Source organism: Polypterus senegalus, chromosome 11 (genome assembly GCF_016835505.1).
Source record: "Polypterus senegalus isolate Bchr_013 chromosome 11, ASM1683550v1, whole genome shotgun sequence".
NCBI lineage: Eukaryota > Metazoa > Chordata > Cladistia > Polypteriformes > Polypteridae > Polypterus > Polypterus senegalus.
In genome coordinates, this window is record NC_053164.1 from 87,886,115 (window position 1) to 87,904,494 (window position 18,380).

General features: G+C 40.2%; 1 protein-coding gene across 1 annotated transcript; it reads left to right on the plus strand.

Moving 5' to 3' along the window:
- The first annotated feature begins 14,620 nt into the window (after positions 1–14,620).
- On the plus strand, positions 14,621–18,017 carry LOC120539280 (endosialin-like). Its single transcript, XM_039769203.1, has one exon. The coding sequence runs from the start codon at positions 14,753–14,755 to the stop codon at positions 17,114–17,116; it is 2,364 nt and encodes a 787-aa protein (XP_039625137.1). The 5' UTR covers positions 14,621–14,752; the 3' UTR covers positions 17,117–18,017.
- Positions 18,018–18,380: the final 363 nt, after the last annotated feature.

Sequence of the window (18,380 nt, forward strand, 5' to 3'; positions counted from 1 at the left end):
CCTCTTCTAATACCAGCCATCTTTGCTGTCTTGCTGTAATGTGGCTTTACAATCCATCAAGTGGATTCCACCACCCTAGCCCTAGAATTATTTCTAGGGTCCGAGAAAACATGTATTAGCACTACGAACATAGGGTTGATTTTTCCTCCAGTGACACCTGGGACTGAGCATTTCTGAAACCATTACCAGGTCTCAAAGGTAGGCCCAAGGGTTTAATGTTCTGTTAGTTTATGGGATCTGTGTCCTCTAATGGTAAGGGGAGTGTATTCATCTGTATAATTCCTTCTTCGGCCTTACGTGGCTTTTATCATCCTGAGTGAATATTATTGTAAGTCCTTACACCCAGGGAACATCTCACGTTTGAACTTTCAGGTGCCGCTGTCTGTAGGCATTCCTGTGACATCCATTACAAATCTACTACCCATTGCTGATGCTCTTTCTTCCACAGTACAATGCCATGATGGTCTGCAGTGTCACTACTGTCGCACATGTTTCTCTCTCTCTCTCTCTAGTCTCTGAGCTTTTTCTCACCTAGGGCCTGCACTCCAGCATCCGATTGAAGCACTGCATGTTTTTACACTGGCCACCTCTGATTCCCATACTAACACTGTTACTGTTGTCTAATGTCCTGGGGAAGATGCATTGGAAATATGAGATGCAGGCTCCTTTTCCATCACCATGTTTTTGACCTGGCTTTAACCAAACCTCCTCTGCTGCCAGATGTGGCTCTCTTTCATGCTTCAGTGTAAAATCCTTCCATCTTGCGCTAACCTTTTGGTGCCCTTGTTCCAGTATTCTCTATGTCATACTGGAAATTGTAAACCAAAGTAAGACTGAAATCAACCTCCCTGCAAGCGCCATCCATTTGAATGAAATGAGAACAGCTAGGTTATCATATGGATGACTGGTAGACAATAGGGGAATCAAAAGTGATGTTTCGAACAAAAAATACTTTGTACTTTATTTTCTGTAATTTGCTTCAAAGTCCTCATCATCCAGTATTGTCACAGTTGATAACAAATGCAGTAAAGTGTTGCGACAGGGGAATTTTCCATTTCAATGCATATATTTTCTTTATGTGAAACATTTTTAGGTTACAAATCACTAGGTTATTATAGATGCATTCAAATGATAATAAAGAAGCAAGCAAAATAACTCAAGCCCTCACATACTAAGTGTCCTATGTCAGCTATCACCCCAGTCCCACTGTGAGTAGTCAACTGACAGATGTCAGTGAGACTGTTAGAATATGACAAATGCTTGACAACGCCAGTCCCAGGTGTCTCAAGAGGCATAAGTTGGTCAAAGCAGCAGTGACACTAAGTGCCATCGTAAAACATTTGCATGTAGACAAGACTGGAGATGTTTTAACAGCCAATCAAAATGATGGCTAGAATTATTAACACAGCAAAATGACTGACCTCAGCAGCAGCTCAGAATAAAAAAGGCTATGCTGAATTAATGAGTCTTTAGTCTTGGATCAAGAGCTAAGGCTAATAGACTCTTTATAATATTAGTAAGTAGACTACTCCAAAGTTTCAAGACCTTGTAGCTAACGGCTCAATCTCCTACATTAATTTTAATAAATTCTGTATCTTTAAGTAGACTTGAATTTTGATGTTTCGGGGAATCCGCTATTCTTAGTTGGTGGAATTGTGTAAGTACTATGTAATTTCAACTCAGAGTTTTCTTCCCTATGTTCAATTAGGGTTCGAAATACAGTACTGTGTTATTAAAAACCTTATTTGAATCGTGTAGAAAAGTATCAGAGATTGAATATGTATTAATACTGTTAAGTTAATTAATAAAATAAAAATGTGCCACAAGCAAGAGTTTTTTGACATCCACCCTCCATCTGCCAGTGGCTTTGGAAATTTCAATACGTGAATGACACAAACGTGCAGAAAGGTCAGTGCCAGGGCAAATTTAGAAGTGGGAGCATTGATTTTCACAGGATGGGCAAAGGACCGTATACATAAGAAGCAGAATACAGCAAATAGAGTTTCATCAGGCACTGCAACAAGCCATATGTGTATGGGAGCACCAGCAAGTGTTTAAACTCACATACCCAGAAAACCAACAAACCCACATTACTTTAGTTCACAATAAATATACCTGAGAGTGCATAAGTAACAAATTATAGCAAATAGAGTGACAATCTGCACAATGCAGTGCCACAGGATCACACTGTATCCAGCCAAACACAGATTGTACCTATCAAGCAAGTGCAAGGTGGCACTGGTCATGTTTGCTTTTTATTTGTTTTTTCAATATTTGCTCCGAGTTCATTTGTAATTTTATTTTCTGTATGAAATGTGTTCTTATCTGGCACAACCAGTACCAAATACCTACCTGTGTTGCATTTTTCAGTTAACATCTATGGCCACGTTTTTAACGTCGATGAGTGAAAGTCAAGCGCGGGTATTGTGATACTGACAAGCAGCGTTCACACTACCCCGTTCTAACATTACTGTACATGCATGCACTTCTGCATACCGCATACATTTTCAGCAGGAATTTAATTTATGAGGGTTGTAAAGCAAAATGCAGTGAGATTAAGAAGGGTTAGGGTCCCATATGATAAAGTTCTTGTTTATTGCTGAGATGAGCTAGCATTGGAGGAGCCAGTGCAAGAAAACTCCAGTAGGGATGGCTGTTACACAGTCATAGTAATAAACAGTCCTGCTGTCATCTGCTCATTAGACACTGCATGAATGGAACAGGGAACTTTTTATGGCGTTGGTATCATGGGTATGGTAGAAGGTGTTGGCGGGGTTCAGTCAGGTGGGATTGCTCTTCCTCCTCCAAGTCAAGTGAATTTTATTTATAGAGCACATTTAAAACAACAGCAGTTGACCAAAGTGCTGTACAGTTCCCATAAATACCCCAATACATACAGTATATAGATAAATAAATACACCAAAATATATAAATACGTTTAAAAAGCTAAGGCAAAAAGATTGGTTTTCAGATTGGATTTAAAAGTGACCAAAGTTGGCGCTGACCTAATATGAAAGCGTAGACTGTTCCAAAGTTTTGGGGCAGCTATTGCAAAGGCAAAGCACCCTCTAAGGTTAAGTCTAAAACTCAGCATGACCAGTGACTTCCAGTCAGAAGACCTACGTGATTGTGTTGGAGAGTAAGAGTGTAAGAGGTCAGTAAGATAAGAGGGGGCTAAACCATTCAGAGACTTGAAAACAAACTAAAATGTAAACTCAGTCCTGTAGCGAACAGGAAGCCAGTGAAGAGAAGCTAGGACTGGTGTGATGTGGTTCTCTTTACATGACTTTGTTAGGAGCCTGGCCGCAGTGCTCCGGGCTAACTGAAGATGAGCAAGGGGATGACTGGTGTAAGATATGGCCGGCCATGTACCCCGGCCAATACCTCCAGGCCTCCAGATGGAGCCCTCCTTGCAGCGTAGAGGTGCCCCAAATGCCAGCAGGGAATTATGGACAGTGGTCTTTAAATGCACAGCCCTGCTGGATACCATGGGGGCCGCCAGGAGTCGCTGCAGGGAGGCCCAGGGACTATTTTCCCTACACTCCGAAAGTACGTCCCACTCACATGGACAGAAGAAATGACGTGCTTCCGGGATGAAGAAAGAGAAGTTTTACCTGACCCGGAAGTGATAGAAAGTCACATGGACTGAGGGACAAACACTTCCGGGTCAAGGAGTATAAAGGACTCTGGGAGATTCCAGACAGACAAGCTGAGTTGGGAGGCAGGGTGCCTAAGCATCTGGGAGATTGGAGGATTTGTTATTATTTATTGTTATTGGAGTATTTGGGATGGAGGGTGCTTTGTGCACATTATTGTTATAATAAATATCATTATTGGACTTTTAGGGCGGCACGGTGGCGCAGTGGTAGCGCTGCTGCCTCGCAGTTAGGAGACCCGGGTTCGCTGTGGGTTTCCTCCGGGCACTCCGGTTTCCTCCCACATTCGAAAGACATGCAGGTTAGGTGGATTGGCGATTCTAAATTGGCCCTAGTGTGTGCTGTGGGTGTGTTTGTGTGTGTCCTGCGGTGGGTTGGCACCCTGCCCAGGATTGGTTCCTGCCTTGTGCCCTGGTCGGCTGGGACTGGCTCCAGCAGACCATCGTGACCCTGTATTCGGATTCAGCGGGTTAGAAAATGGATGGATGGATGGACTTTTACCTGGTGTCTGACGTGGTGTCTGAGAGTGCAAGGGTGCGAGCATACCCTTAATCTGTCACACTGGTTAACCTCAGTGTATGGTAGGCTGAAATAGTTCAAGCTGAGAAGAAAAAAAGGCATGAATTAGTTTTTGAAAATCATCTGCAAAAAGAAAAGGCTTGACTTTCGCTAATACCCTGAGCTGATAGAAACAGGTTTTTTTTTGTTTGTCAAATTTGATGGTATTATCAGGTTTTAAGTGAAATGGTTACAGTAGGTTGTCAGAGGGCAAAGGTAACTTACAGAAGCACAGGTAAGATCAGAAGGTCCAACAAACATTGTCGTTTAGATTAAAGAAAATTTAGCGACGTCCATATTTGAATGTCTTTCAGACTTTATACTAAGGGGTTAATAGAATTTGTTTTGCTTTGTTTTAGTGGAATATATATCTGTGTATCTTTTGTGCAGCAATGAAAAGAAATGTTATGGTTTTTAACATGTGCAGTGAATAAAGAATAGGCCCAAGGATAGAGCCTTGAGAGGCGCCATAGGTGAGAGAAGCCGAAGAAGAGGTGAAATTATCCAGGCTGACTGAAAAAGTCTGCCTTTTAGGCATGACCTGAACCATTCCAAAGCAGTACCTTGGATGCCCATGTACAGCTCAAGACTAGCTGCAAGGATGTCATGATCAACTATATCAAATACTGCAGTTAGGCCAGTTCTTCTGCACGGTGATGAAACAGATGGTCGCATGATTTCTTTTGTTCTCCATAATTTAGTTCCCATGGACAGAGTCAAATGGCTACACTCAGCAGATGGGGTGTCTATAGATTTTGTTTTTCTTTCTAATGCTTAATTTCTTACATTTACACGTTGTCACACACGTGCGCATGGGGAGCTGCGAAAAGACCTGACGAGCAGCGTAACATATTGTGCCAGGGGATCAAGGAGGGGTACTAATCTTTCTTTCTCTTGTTCCTGCAGAAAGACAGAAACAATAACTTTCCCCGGACGCACTAAACCACAAGCTGCCACTTCCGCATTCCATCCCTTCCTCTGGTCCCACCTTGATAATGTCATAACTCCCATACAATACTTGTGTTGTAATGACCGTTAGTCAAAGCACTGACCTAACTTTTAGTTTTTTGTAATTTCTGTACAGTATAGGGGGCCAGAAACCCCAAACCTTTATACGTTTCTGTCTCCTTATTTACAATGTCCAACATATTTTATAAACTATATATAATGGAAGAGTGGTTGGTGGCTAGTGGCCAGAGAAGAGTCTCATAGGAAACCTTCATAAGAGACAGAGTGTGTTCCAAACTGGGAGGACAATATCTAACTGGAATTTTAGATTGGGAAGGCAGGAGTGCTGTGAAGAGGTAGATGCTGTCAAGTATGGTACCTCAGAAGTGAAACTGGACTAAGACAAAATGGCATTGTGTAGTCAGCACATGCTGAACACCTATTACGGTGTCCTCTGTTTTCCCAAACAGTCCCAATACTGTAATGTCCCCAAACAGCTACTGGTGTTGTTGCACTCAGTAGCCCATGAGTGGTCAGTTATTCAATAAAACATGCTGTCTGCTCTCTGTCTCTCTCCGTTTCTGTCAGACAGCCTCAGCAGTGAGCTGTGTGCTGCCACATGTTGACCGAGATGCAAATCTCCTGGCCTCTTACCAGTCCTTGCTCTGGTATGGCAGGGCTTATGAGTGTCCTGTGATGATTTAAACAAAGCATCTGCATTTATTAAAAGGCATACAAAGATTCAGGAACTGCTTTGTCCTTCACTATGATTTCAATGATAACTAGTAAAATTGAGGAATCCATATTGGCTCCAGCATTAGAGGGAATAGTGTGTGATTACCTGTTCTATTTCTGAAGCAGTTATTTTTGTCTTCACAAAGTCTGTAGACTCTCCCTGAAAAGTACAGTCTGTGCACTTTTGTTTTAAGCTCTCATTTAAATAAGAAAGCAGAGAAAAGCTATAGTTTTCTTTTCTTTAAAAACACGTTTAGTGTGTGAATGAAAATTTTGCTGTAGAATTTTAAATTATTTCATAATGCATAAATGAATAACCTTTTTTACTCAATTTGCCTATCACAGATATTTCTGATGTTTCTTTGCCCTCTGTCATTTATGACATTCCCTCTCCAAAGAAGATCTCTTTCAGACTTTAGGTGACAAACACACAAACCAAAATAAATGTGCTTCTTCATTTTTTTGTATGGCACATTTAGATTGAAGCTGAAAGCCTGCTGCTCTTTGACTGCATTCGTGCTTTTGACCTGGGACTCTTCATTTTATTGTGCTATCTCTGTAATATCTTTCGACTTTCAGTGAGCCTGTTTTGTTTTTTGCCTTACCTATATAAAAAACATCCTTCTGATGATTTTCATACTTTGAGATAAAGGCCATCGCTACACTAGCACCAGCTCAGATGTTTTTCTAACCAAAGGCCGCTTCCACCGGATAAAGTCTCCATTGCACACTGGGAGTCAAATGGTTGCATTGTAAGGGTCAGAGGTTTTGACTCAGAAATTCCGAATAGAATAGTAAACCAAGTTTTGTTTTGATAGATTCTGAAAATTATTGTATTCATTACTTTATAAAGGCAAAGATACATTTTGTCAATAGAACACTCATTTAGGGCAAAACTTAAGTCATACACTGTCATTTGTGTTTACATTTCTTTTTTCATTGAACTGTATGTTTTTGAAGCACAGTGGTGCTGCCTCAAAGCCCCAGGAGAAATTCCTTGCCTGCTGTCTCTTTGTGTCTTTATGGGTTTCCTCTCGGTTCTTCAGTTTTCCTTCCACATCCTAAAGATGTACAGGTATGTCTTAGGTTCACTACCTAAAGTGAATTGGTTTGCTGAACTCGGTTGTGTATATTGACAATAGATGGATTTTATGTTTTTACATATAGCACAGTGTATAAGGATTCTGCTAGACAGCTTCTGGGAGGTGGGTTCAATTTCTATCCACATTGATTTTACACCTTTTCACATTTCAAAGACAAGCATGTTGAGTTAATTGCCATCTCAATATTGGCCCAATGTGGCTTTGAATGTCGTGTTCAACCCTTTCCCATCAAGGGCTGCTTCAAGCCATATGCCTCCCATGAGCCTGTCATGTAAAAGCGTATCCATTAATGGATGGATGGATGGGTGTTATGCAATAATACAGCAGCACATACGTAATAGATTAAGCTGTTTGGCATTTTATTTATTTTTCTCCCAGAAAAGTATAATTGCAGGGCTAAATGGGAAACTTTGTCAGTATTGCAGTTTTAGGCTGACTAATTGTGGAACATTATAGCTGCTGATATAAATAGTGCAGAGCACTATTACAAAAAAAAAACACTAAGGAACAATAATTGTTCCAAAGGGAAGTATGATTTGGTAACGCAGGGACTAATTAGGACAAAAAATGGAAAGTTTACACAAGACAATGTTATGTGGTTATCCTGTCTTGAACATTTATAGCTGAGTTAAAAACAAGTGATTCAGTAATTATTACAGTTTTTCTCGATTGGTTTGGCTCATTTCTTGAAACCGAGATGACATTCTCAAAATAACATGGACAGATCTCCAAACCACCTTGCAAATGTTCACAACAGAATGGCATTTCTCATTGATTTCATCAAATTGCAAATGCCTTAGTACATGTCTCAAGTGTCTCAGTGCATCTTTGCAAATGGTTAAGTACAAGTAGCCTGCAGTTAGCACAATAAGCCCACATTTAGCACATTTTCCAAATAAATAGATCTTGCTGATCTAAACTGATTAGTTGATTCTCAGTCTAATGGTTGTTCTCTCCAAAACATGTCAGCATGATTTCATCGTGTAAGTCATCATATGCACAATAGTCTGTTCAATTGTCAAAATTAGTCAAGAACATAATACCATGAACACCATATATGAATTTCTTGGAACATTTGATAAATTCATGACAGTAATTGACAATCAGGTGAAATTAGAACTTGACCAACGAAGGAGGAGTTTCCCACATCTCAGATGACCAACCAAACAGTTTGTTTAGTTACCTGACAGGTGCTGTCTATTGTTGTGAATGCTGCCAAACGTGTATATATAGAGCTTGGCTAGGGCCAGTACCATTTGAACATGGAGGTACCTCACCAAGTAAATCAAGAAGGGCAACCTCCTGCTCGAGGAAGAAGAGGAGGAGGAGGAAGAGGAAGAAGAAGAAGAGGCGGAGGAGGAGGAGTGAGGATGCGTGGTGGTGGAATAGGGGGAAGAGGCCGAGGAGCACGAAGACACCATGCTGTCCCGGATGAGATTCGGGCCACAATTGTAGACCATGTGGTTAACCATCGCCTGACAATGGCAGAGGCTGGGCCGAGTGCAGCCTAATGTGCCTCGCTCTACTGTCTCCTCCATCATCCAAACCTTTCGAGGGAAAACAGGTATGTACTCAGTCAATGATGGAGTCATTACAGTATACAGTACTGTGCATACTGTAAAGCAAGACATGTATAAACTCTTCATTCCGTGTGTGTGTGTGTAGGCCTACAGTACTGTAATATATTACCTCAATGTGATGTTGCAATATGATGTTACAGTACAGTAACTCATTCTGTAACAAATACGGCATACATTACGAATTGTCATACAGTGTTGTCCTTTGACTTCTACGTCTAGGATTGGACGACAACCTCACATGGGTGGCAGAAGAAAACTTCTCAATGAACAACAAGAACAAGAGATCTGTAACATGGTGATTGCAAATAATGCTCTCACTTTGAGACAGATCCGTGATGCAATCCTTCAAGACAATGCCATATTCCAAAATGTCAACTCTATCAGCATCTCCACAATAGACCGGGTATTGAAGAAGCATCAGATGACCATGAAGCAGATTTACAGGGTACCATTTGAGAGGAATTCTGACAGAGTGAAAGAGCTGCGGTACCAGTATGTGCATGTAAGTCAGTTATTGGTTGTCTATTATAGTAACATTACAGTAAGCAGTGGTTCCCAATTTGTTTGGTTTTCAGTATCCTCTTTACCTTTAGAATCCAGCTTTATCTGACTACAGCATTTTGCCTAAAACTGCAACAGTGTTTCTCCCTCTTTGTGTCAAATACTCCCTGCAGTGCCTCTGCATAGGCCTGTACCCCAGGTTTGGAACCACTGGAGTAGTGGCCAGTAGCAGGCTATATTGAACTTGTGGAGGAGAACATAGAACAATCCCATGTAATTTTCTATTTCTGTTGTGTATGACTCCTCTATATGACTGATTTGATTTTTTACTCTATTGTAGAGAATAATGGCATTGGAAGGGAATGAAACATCTCACATCCTTGTATTTGTCGATGAGGCTGGTTTCAACCTGGCCAAGGGGCAGAGCGTGGCGTAACATCATTGGTCAGCGGGCCACGGTGGATGTCCCAGGCCAGCGAGGGGGCAATTTAACAATGTGTGCTGCCATATCTGAGAATGGTGTGGCCACACACATCCCCAGTTTAGGCCCATATAACACTCAAAAGCTCCTCATTTTCTTGGACCGTCTTTATACACATCTGGTCCCAGAAAATGAGAGAGGTCTCGAAGGGCCTCACCTACCACACTATGTGATCGTGTGGGACAATGTAAATTTCCACCGTGGGCCGCTCATCAGGGCCTGGTTCACCACCCATCCAAGGATGCTCATGGAGCTACTACCACCATACTCTCCTTTCCTTAATCCCATTGAGGAATTTTTTTCCGCTTGGAGGTGGAAAGTCTATGAACATCAGGCTCAAGACCAGAGATCCCTGCTCCATGCAATGGATGCTGCATGTGAGGACATTACAGGGGATCAGTGTAGGGGATGGTTGAGACATTGCGCGTTTCTTCCTCGCTGCATCGCAAGGGAAAATATCCTGCGATGTGGATGAGAATCTATGGCCAAACAGAGAGCAGCGTGGATGGCCAGGAGGATGAGGATGGTGGCCAGGAGAGGACGGTGGCGACAACAACCAGTGAAAGTTACCTTAGTTGTGAAACTTTATTTACTGTAAGCCCTACTGTAGGCTAGATATAATTTTTCTTGTTTTTTGTTTGTGTTTATATTTCGTACATGTACAGAATACTGTATACATTTTTATGTACTCTAATGTATGGAAGTTACTTTATGTGTGTCAATAAAATGATTACAATTTCCTTGGAAGTAGGAGTGCAGTGTGTCTGATGTCAAACTTTGGAGGCTGCTCTTACTGTAAAATCCTTTTTTTTTCAGTTTTATACATAATTGTATTCTGTTGGCTAGACCTCTGCCATAGTGACAAAACATCTAGGCATTTTGACTTGCAGTGCTTACACGATGCCAAAGGGACGATGCATTTTGGGGGCACTAACTATTTAAATGGGAAAGGAATTTAGTTTTGACACATGGGTAAACTATTTTGGGAGAGATACGAGCTTTTGCAGGTGATCCATGGTGTTGTGCTAAACCATCCAGGTTATTTTGGAAAAACGCACTAAGTGAATGCAAATGAGCCAACGCAATTGAGAAAGATCTTTGACATTTTGATGGTACTGACTCTTTATATGGGAAAGGAATCTATTTTGAAGCATGTATGAACAGTTTTGGGAAAGATATGACCTTTTGCTAGTGAGCTGTAATGTTGCACAGAACTGTAAGACTGTTTGGCCAAATGATCTTATAGTTTTAAGAATGTAATTTCTGTTTCAAGAAATGAGCCAAACCAATCGAGAAAAACTGTAATATAAAACTGAATGTAACAGTTTTGTATATTCTGTATAATCCAGATTAGTACCAAACAGACATGTGCACTCACGGACACACTTTTAAATCTAAAACATTGCCCATATGGGGACTTCATACTCACTCTTCTAGTACTACACTCTATTATATAGTACAGTAGTACTAACATGTAGTTTACTGGTTAAGCAGTAAGGTAAAAATTGCAGGTTCAGATCCCATCCTCAGTTCACTGGGTGCCATTTCAAGGTGATTTAATCTAGATAGATAGATAGATAGATAGAAAAGCACTCTATACAATATGATAGATAGATAGATAGATAGATAGATAGATAGATAGATAGATACTTTATTAATCCCAAAGGGAAATTCATATACTCCAGCAGCAGCATACTGATAAAAAACAATATTAAATTAAAGAGTGATAAAAATGCAGGTATGCAGTCTAATCTGCTGGTGCTTGCAATGTAAATATAATGAACTTGTACTGTCACCCAAAGCTCTTTTAAAAATGACATTTACAAGGAAAAGCACTACATAAAAAAATGTTTATTATTCCATCTCTACTTCTGTTAAAACTGATGAAAACTGTTAACAATCAAAACATTTCCAACCTTTTTGTTTGCTAAAATTCATACATATACAGTGGTGCCTGGGTTTACGAGCATAATTCATTCCAGAAATGTGCTTGTAATCCAAAGCACTCGTATACTGAAGCGAATTTCTCTAAAAGACAGATGATTCGTTCCACAACCAAAAAATGATTCATAAAAATGTGAAGTAAAAATACATAAAAGAAATTAACCTCCACTTTACCTTTGAAAAAAATTATGGTTGGTGTGAGGAAGATGAGAGAGAGAAGAGGAGGAGGAGGGTTATTGTGTAGGACGACTTTCACTATAACTAACGGAATCACTTCTATCTGTTGTCTCACTGGAATCGTTTTCGTTTTTTGTGAATTTAACAAGGAGCCTATTCAATGACAGTTGCTTTTACCTCCTTTTGAGGATTTTGTGGAAATGCATTGTCGTTAAACAGATTCATTGCTTGCACTGTTACAGCCTTATTCGGTGGTGCTTTTCTACAATTTTTTTTTGTTGCAGTACGGTTACTAAAGAACAGTCACTACACTTGAACACAAAATAAAAAAATGCTTTACGCACCAACTCATGGTCACAATGCTATAGTAAACAGTATACGCTTGTACGCATGTTGACTATATGAGTGAGGCGCGCCAACTGAGACCGAGCATGGGAGACGATTACCCACAATCCCGCAGGGAGAGAGAGACAGAGAGAGAAGCACCATCGGATCAGTTGTGATAACGTTACGCTCAGAAGACAAAGCGTATACATACTACTCGAATTGCAAGACCTTGCTCATTTATCAAGTTAAAATTTATTACAAATTTTTGCTCATCTTGCAAAACACTTGCAGACCAAGTTACTCGCAATCCAAGTTGTTAATGTATTTATTGTAATAATGGCTGGGTAATGCCAAGAAAAGTTTGGGGTACCATCCTAGTAACTTCTTTTAGTATGAATAAAAAAGACAGAAACCATGCATGAATCAATTTACAAGAGCAATCTTTCAGGAGCTCTAACCTTAACAAGTGTCAGTTGTTTATCTGGCACTACCTTCTGAGAACGGGGCCAGATTTATAGGGCTGAGACCAGAAGGGGCGGAGTTTTCTCTGTGTGGCTGGGCAGAATCAAGCGGCCATCTAGACATCTTTTCTTGGCACCAGAGGAGGAAAGAGAAGATAAAGTTTCCCCCAGTGCCCCCTCTCATCCTGGGCTGGAACTGCTTACCTCAGGAGAGACCCAGACATGCATGTATGACAATATACTGTATGCAAAAATAAGTATAAGATAAATTGTCACCTCAAAAATGTTTCTTTTACCTCCATTTAAACAAGAGATTTATGAAAAAATGTTAATTTGAAAAGGTTATACTGTTTTAGAAAAAAATATAGATCAGTATCATATGTGCCAAGATTTGGTTACTGCTTATTTTATTACCATTCAGAAGTGTCTTGGGTGCCATTTTTAGTCCTGGGACATTTTCTTTAAACTACTGGAACAACAAGAGAGAATATGAAAATGTTCAGGCTTATCTGGCATGTCAAAAATGAGCCAGAAACAACATGACTCACTGTTAAACACAGACACAATGTCTTTGTCACAGATATTAAGCATGTTCCCATGGCTCACATTAATGAATGTTGTTTGCTCACTAGCGTGTAGCTCTTGGAACTTCCTGCACATTGTACAGAAAATAATACCTATTGCTGGGTGGTAATCAACCAATTTTTCATAGCAGTGCAGTGAAAACATGATTTTTGTCACTCCTGTAATTGCTTGGACTTTTTATCAAGTCTGGCTGAGTAAACTGCTTGTCCACCATGGCAAAGGTGAGGCTGGAGCAAATTGTTTCTCACCTCCCAATTTTGTGGTTTGTGTTAGAGTCTGTGCTATTCCAGCAGTCAGTTAAGATTCAGGTTCATCTAGTGCCTTCTGTTCACTAACACTGTTTGGGCCTTCTTCATTGAATTAAGGTTTCTTGTTGAAATATTTGCTAATTGAGCTTTGTTACACCTTAGCATTACACAGTTAAACAATCCAAGCAACTTGTATCAAAGATAAGAACTGTACAAGAACAGTGTTTGTGATGGAGAGCATAAGACAATAAGATCAATTTAATGAAAATTTGTAATCGATTTTAATGAAAAAGTGTTCACCAATGGGTTTTCAGGTTCCATTAACAGTTATGGAAACTAATCGAATAAGCAGATGTTAAATAATTCTTCATGACTGCATGAGCCACATCTGTAACTTCCCTCTGCTGTATCTGCCAATCCATTTATCCATTCTTGTATTTCCAAACCTACTTAATCAAGTTTAGGATTTTGTGGGGACAGATTCTATCCTGGAAGGCTAAAACACAAATGAAGGAACCAAATCAGAACAAGATACCAATTTGTCACAAAGCAAATTAATGCAGCACCCACACTGGGCCAGTTTAGAGTCACCATTTAACCATTTAACACTTTGTCTGTGAATTCTGGGAGGAAAACTGGAGTAACTAGAAAAAAGGTTGAATCAGACAAGAAGAGACAGTGACCAGGTTGGAATTTGAACCCAGGACTCTGATAGACTAATCAACCACACATTCATCTTTTTTATTATGAAATCCAATTAATGTATCAGATTTCCAGTACTCTGAAGCCGTGAAGCAGCAGCATTAACCAACACATTATCACACTGCCCTAAATCTGCCTATAAGATGTTAATTAGAAAATTATTATATCTGTTTAACATTATTTGAAAATTAGTACTGAGTTAGCCTGACTAAAGAAATCAACTACATAATCTACACCTCATCAAAAGCATGACCACATATTTAAATTTAAATCAAAAGAAAGAAAGAAAGACCTAATATTTAGGTAGAATGGAAAGTATATAAAGGCATCTGTGTTAAAATCCTTTTCCCATTTTTTTCTATTAAAAATATAAAAAAGAAACAATTCATTTAGTTAGAATCCCTTGAGGGGGTGTAAAAAAAGGATATATGGCAATGACCCAAAAAGCACCCTTAGAAGGATGCAGACCTTATGAATAACATACGGCAGGAAAAGAGGCACAAGACCACCCTCCTCCCAGTTATACAGCCAAGCACCCCCTCCTTGACCCACCCGCCTTCGTCTCTCCCTCTCTCTCTCTCTCTCTCTCTCTCTCTCTCACTTACTCACTTGCTTGCTCAAAGTCTGGAGACAATCTGCAAATTTTCTCAGCCAGTCTGAACTCTTTGCAGGAAAGAAAGAAAGAAAGAAAGAAAGAAAGAAAGAAAGAAAGAAAGAAAGAAAGAAAGAAAGAAAGAAAGAAAGAAATGAAAACTCCATTTCCAGCTGTTTTCCTTTTGGCACTGCTTCTTTTTTCTTCACTTTCTTATTTTTCTATTTGTCAAGAACTGCAAGAACAGGATGCACTCTGTAGGATTGATGGATGTTATGCAGTTTATTTTCAGCGCAAAACCTTTTTAGATTCTTGGAGGAGCTGCAGGGATCGTGGTGGTAATCTGGCTACTATTAAACGTCCAGAGGAAGCTTTAATGATTGAGGAATTACTCTCAAATAGACCCCCTCGCAACGGAGCTAAGTTGAGAATTTGGATTGGGCTGCAACGACAACCAAGGCAGTGCTCTTCTACCCGACCGTTGCGGGGCTTCACCTGGGTCACTGGAGACCAAGACACTCAGTTTACAAACTGGCTGAGAGATGATTCACCGAGTACTTGCTCTGTACCAAGATGTGTTGTTATGACTCATGGCTTTGCTGCCCAGTATCAAAGGGATAATTTCAAGTGGCTTCACGGTTCCTGCACTTTACCTGTGGATGGATATCTGTGCAAGTATAATTACAAAGGCATGTGTCGTCCAATTGAAAGAGAAGGTGGAGATGCAGTTTTATATTCCACTCCATTTAACTTATTTAGCACTCTTTTAACTCATATTCCTTTTGGCTCAGTAGCAACAGTTCCATGTCCTGAGGGACTAAAGGGTGATCAGTCTGTGCTTTGCATGCAGAAAGATGACGGCACTATTGGCTGGTCCAAGGATGGACCCTTGTGTACTGATCGTCCAAAACACTGGTGTGGACAGAATAATGGTGGGTGCCAACATTTCTGTGTCAACTCAGACAACAGTTATCACTGTGAATGTTCAGAAGGCTATGTCCTTGATAATGATGCTCATCACTGCAGCCCAGAAGATTTCTGCAGAGATGGGCCCTGTGAGTTTGAGTGCATTAGCACTAAAGATGGCTATCTTTGTGCTTGTCCTGAAGGATACATTCTGGCAGCTAATGGGAGAGATTGCACAGATGTTGATGAATGTCTGGAGAATCCGTGTACTCAGGTGTGTACCAATGCCCCAGGGACCTTTCATTGTCACTGCACTGAAGGTTATGAGCTTCAGGATGATAATCAGTGCCATGACATAGATGAATGTCAGGAAAACCCTTGTGAGCATGCTTGTGATAACATTGCAGGATCATTCTCTTGCCTCTGTAATCTCGGATACAGCGTCTCTCCTGAAAATCCTACTCGATGTGTAGACACTGATGAATGTCAGATTCCTGGCTTATGCATGCAAATGTGTGTTAACTACCTTGGTGGCTTTGAGTGTCACTGTGAAGAAAAATATGAGCTTAATGCAGATGGATTCAGCTGTGACCCTATTTCAGAAGAAAGCCTGTCAACCAGTCCACCACACGACTATCCAATGGTTACACCTATCTTCTATGAGGAAAAAGAAACCTCATTTGAAGATTGGCTTTCCTCCAGTTCAGAATCAACTGATCATTCAATAAGCTTGGAAACTGAGGAGCCACATTTTGATTGGTTTCCCACAAGTCTACCATGGCTCACCGATGACCCTTCTTTTAAATGGATAACTACTACTTTTAAAGCAGACTGGTCCTTTCCATTCCTTGGATCTAAATCCACAGAAACTGAAGATGATAATTCTGACAAGATCCAACCAGCTACAAATGCTCCATGGGACCATCAGCCAACATCAGACTCTTCAAAGGCTGAAAGACCATTGTCTGATCTCACACCGTTTTCAGTGTCAGAATCTACAGCAAATTCTGTTTCAACAACAGCCCACATTTGGACCTGGCTTCAGTGGGCTACCACAACTGAAAAAAGCATCAGGCAATCTGACACTACAGAAACTGAGGTAACAAGTACTGACCCGTTAAACAATTCACAAAAAGCAAATGAAGAATCAAAATCTAATGAAGGCCCTAAAGAACACAGAGTTAATCATGTCACAGATTCTCCAGAATCCATTATATTCACACTGGTTCTGGACCCCTCTACAACCTTGCAATATCAAAGGCATCAAGAAGGCCACCCTGGTGTGCCGGAAGACAACAAACCATTAGAGGAAGGTCAGGCTCTTGGCATTACCCCCCATGGGAATTTGTCTCTTTCTGGAAGTGTCACTCCACTTGGCAAAGCAGTTTACCCAACTATTGGCAGTCGGCAGCAACGGGATGACAGCTGGCTTCTTGTAGCTCTTTTGGTACCCCTATCTATTTTTGTAGTAGTTATGCTGGCACTGGGCATTGTATATTGCACACGTTGTGCTGTTCGCTCTCGTAGCAAACGAGTGACAGAATGTTACCGCTGGATCACTAACTCTTCGGACAAAACGGGTTCTGGCAAATCTAGTAAAAGCCGGGTTTAGGTTGGTGCTAATTAACTGACTCATCTGGTGGAGACTTGTAAATATCTTGTACTGTACTGCACCACTCCACACTGCTGGGCTGTTTCAGGTATTGCATTCACAGTTTTTCACCCTTCAACGTACTGGAGCCAGGCTGGTGTTGTTTTTATCAAGTGTGTTAAGAATTAGAACCAAGGTAAGATATCCACAGTGAACCAAGATCTGGAATTCTGTGTAGTTACCCACATGCTGATTTATTTGTTTCCAATTTACTGTATGGTTGTGGCTGTTGTTAATTTTGATTACTGATTGTAATTATTTGTGTCAATTTTTAGCTTGATTTCCATGATCAAAGGTCACAAATTGAATCTGTTCTGCTTTAGTCATTCTTAAAAAATTTATTATTGCCATTTTTTGTTTAGGTTTGAAATTCACACCGTTAAAAAAATAAAGTCAGTGACTTATTGAGATATTTTCCCATCTTTTTCTTTAAGCCCCATCTGTTTTGCCAATTGCCAAATATAGTGTTTATTATCAAGCTGAGTATAATGCCCAAGGGCTCCATAGCAGGCGGGTATTTTCAGAATTATGCTGATAACTTTGAAATAGTTCATCACATATAATGAGAAGATGGTAATGTAACAGTGGGAATGATAAAAGCAAATATGTTGAAACAGAACTATCTTTCCTGGGCATCACATTCTATCACTTTTAACTGCTAAAGCAGATCTAATGAACCTTTTAAATGTCAAATGTCATTTTCAGTTCTTGATCAGGATCTCTCTGATAGGACATACTTTATTTGAAGGAAGTTAAATATATATTATTTAGCAAACACTTTCTTATTTAAATGTTTTGACTTCTATAAGAAAGCTGTGTTTATGTGTAAAAACGTTAAGGATATAAAGGCATATGAAGTTAAGCAACAGTGTCCTATTTCTTATAGCTTATTTGATCCACTGTGAGCAACTGTCTGGTGGTCTGCTCAGGGTTGGCTTCTGCCTTGTAAGCTCTGTGACCCAGAACTGGTTCAGAAAGAGGGTGAATGTGAAATCTCCTTTTCAATAAACATATACTACTGGTTTGTAATATCATTTTACTTTTACTCCGCAATTAGTCCTCTTATGATTATACAGGCTGGGATTGGCTCCAGCAGACCCCCGTGACCCTGTATTCGGATTCAGCGGGTTAGAAAATGGATGGATGATTATACAGTTAAGGTCCCAAAGGCTAGTACATAAACAATAATGGTATATTATAATTAAACTGTATATAATGTGCAAAA

Bases quoted from the DNA above. Each gene is read 5' to 3' on its own strand.
- LOC120539280 (XM_039769203.1), top strand. From the start codon at position 14,753: ATGAAAACTCCATTTCCAGCTGTTTTCCTTTTGGCACTGCTTCTTTTT.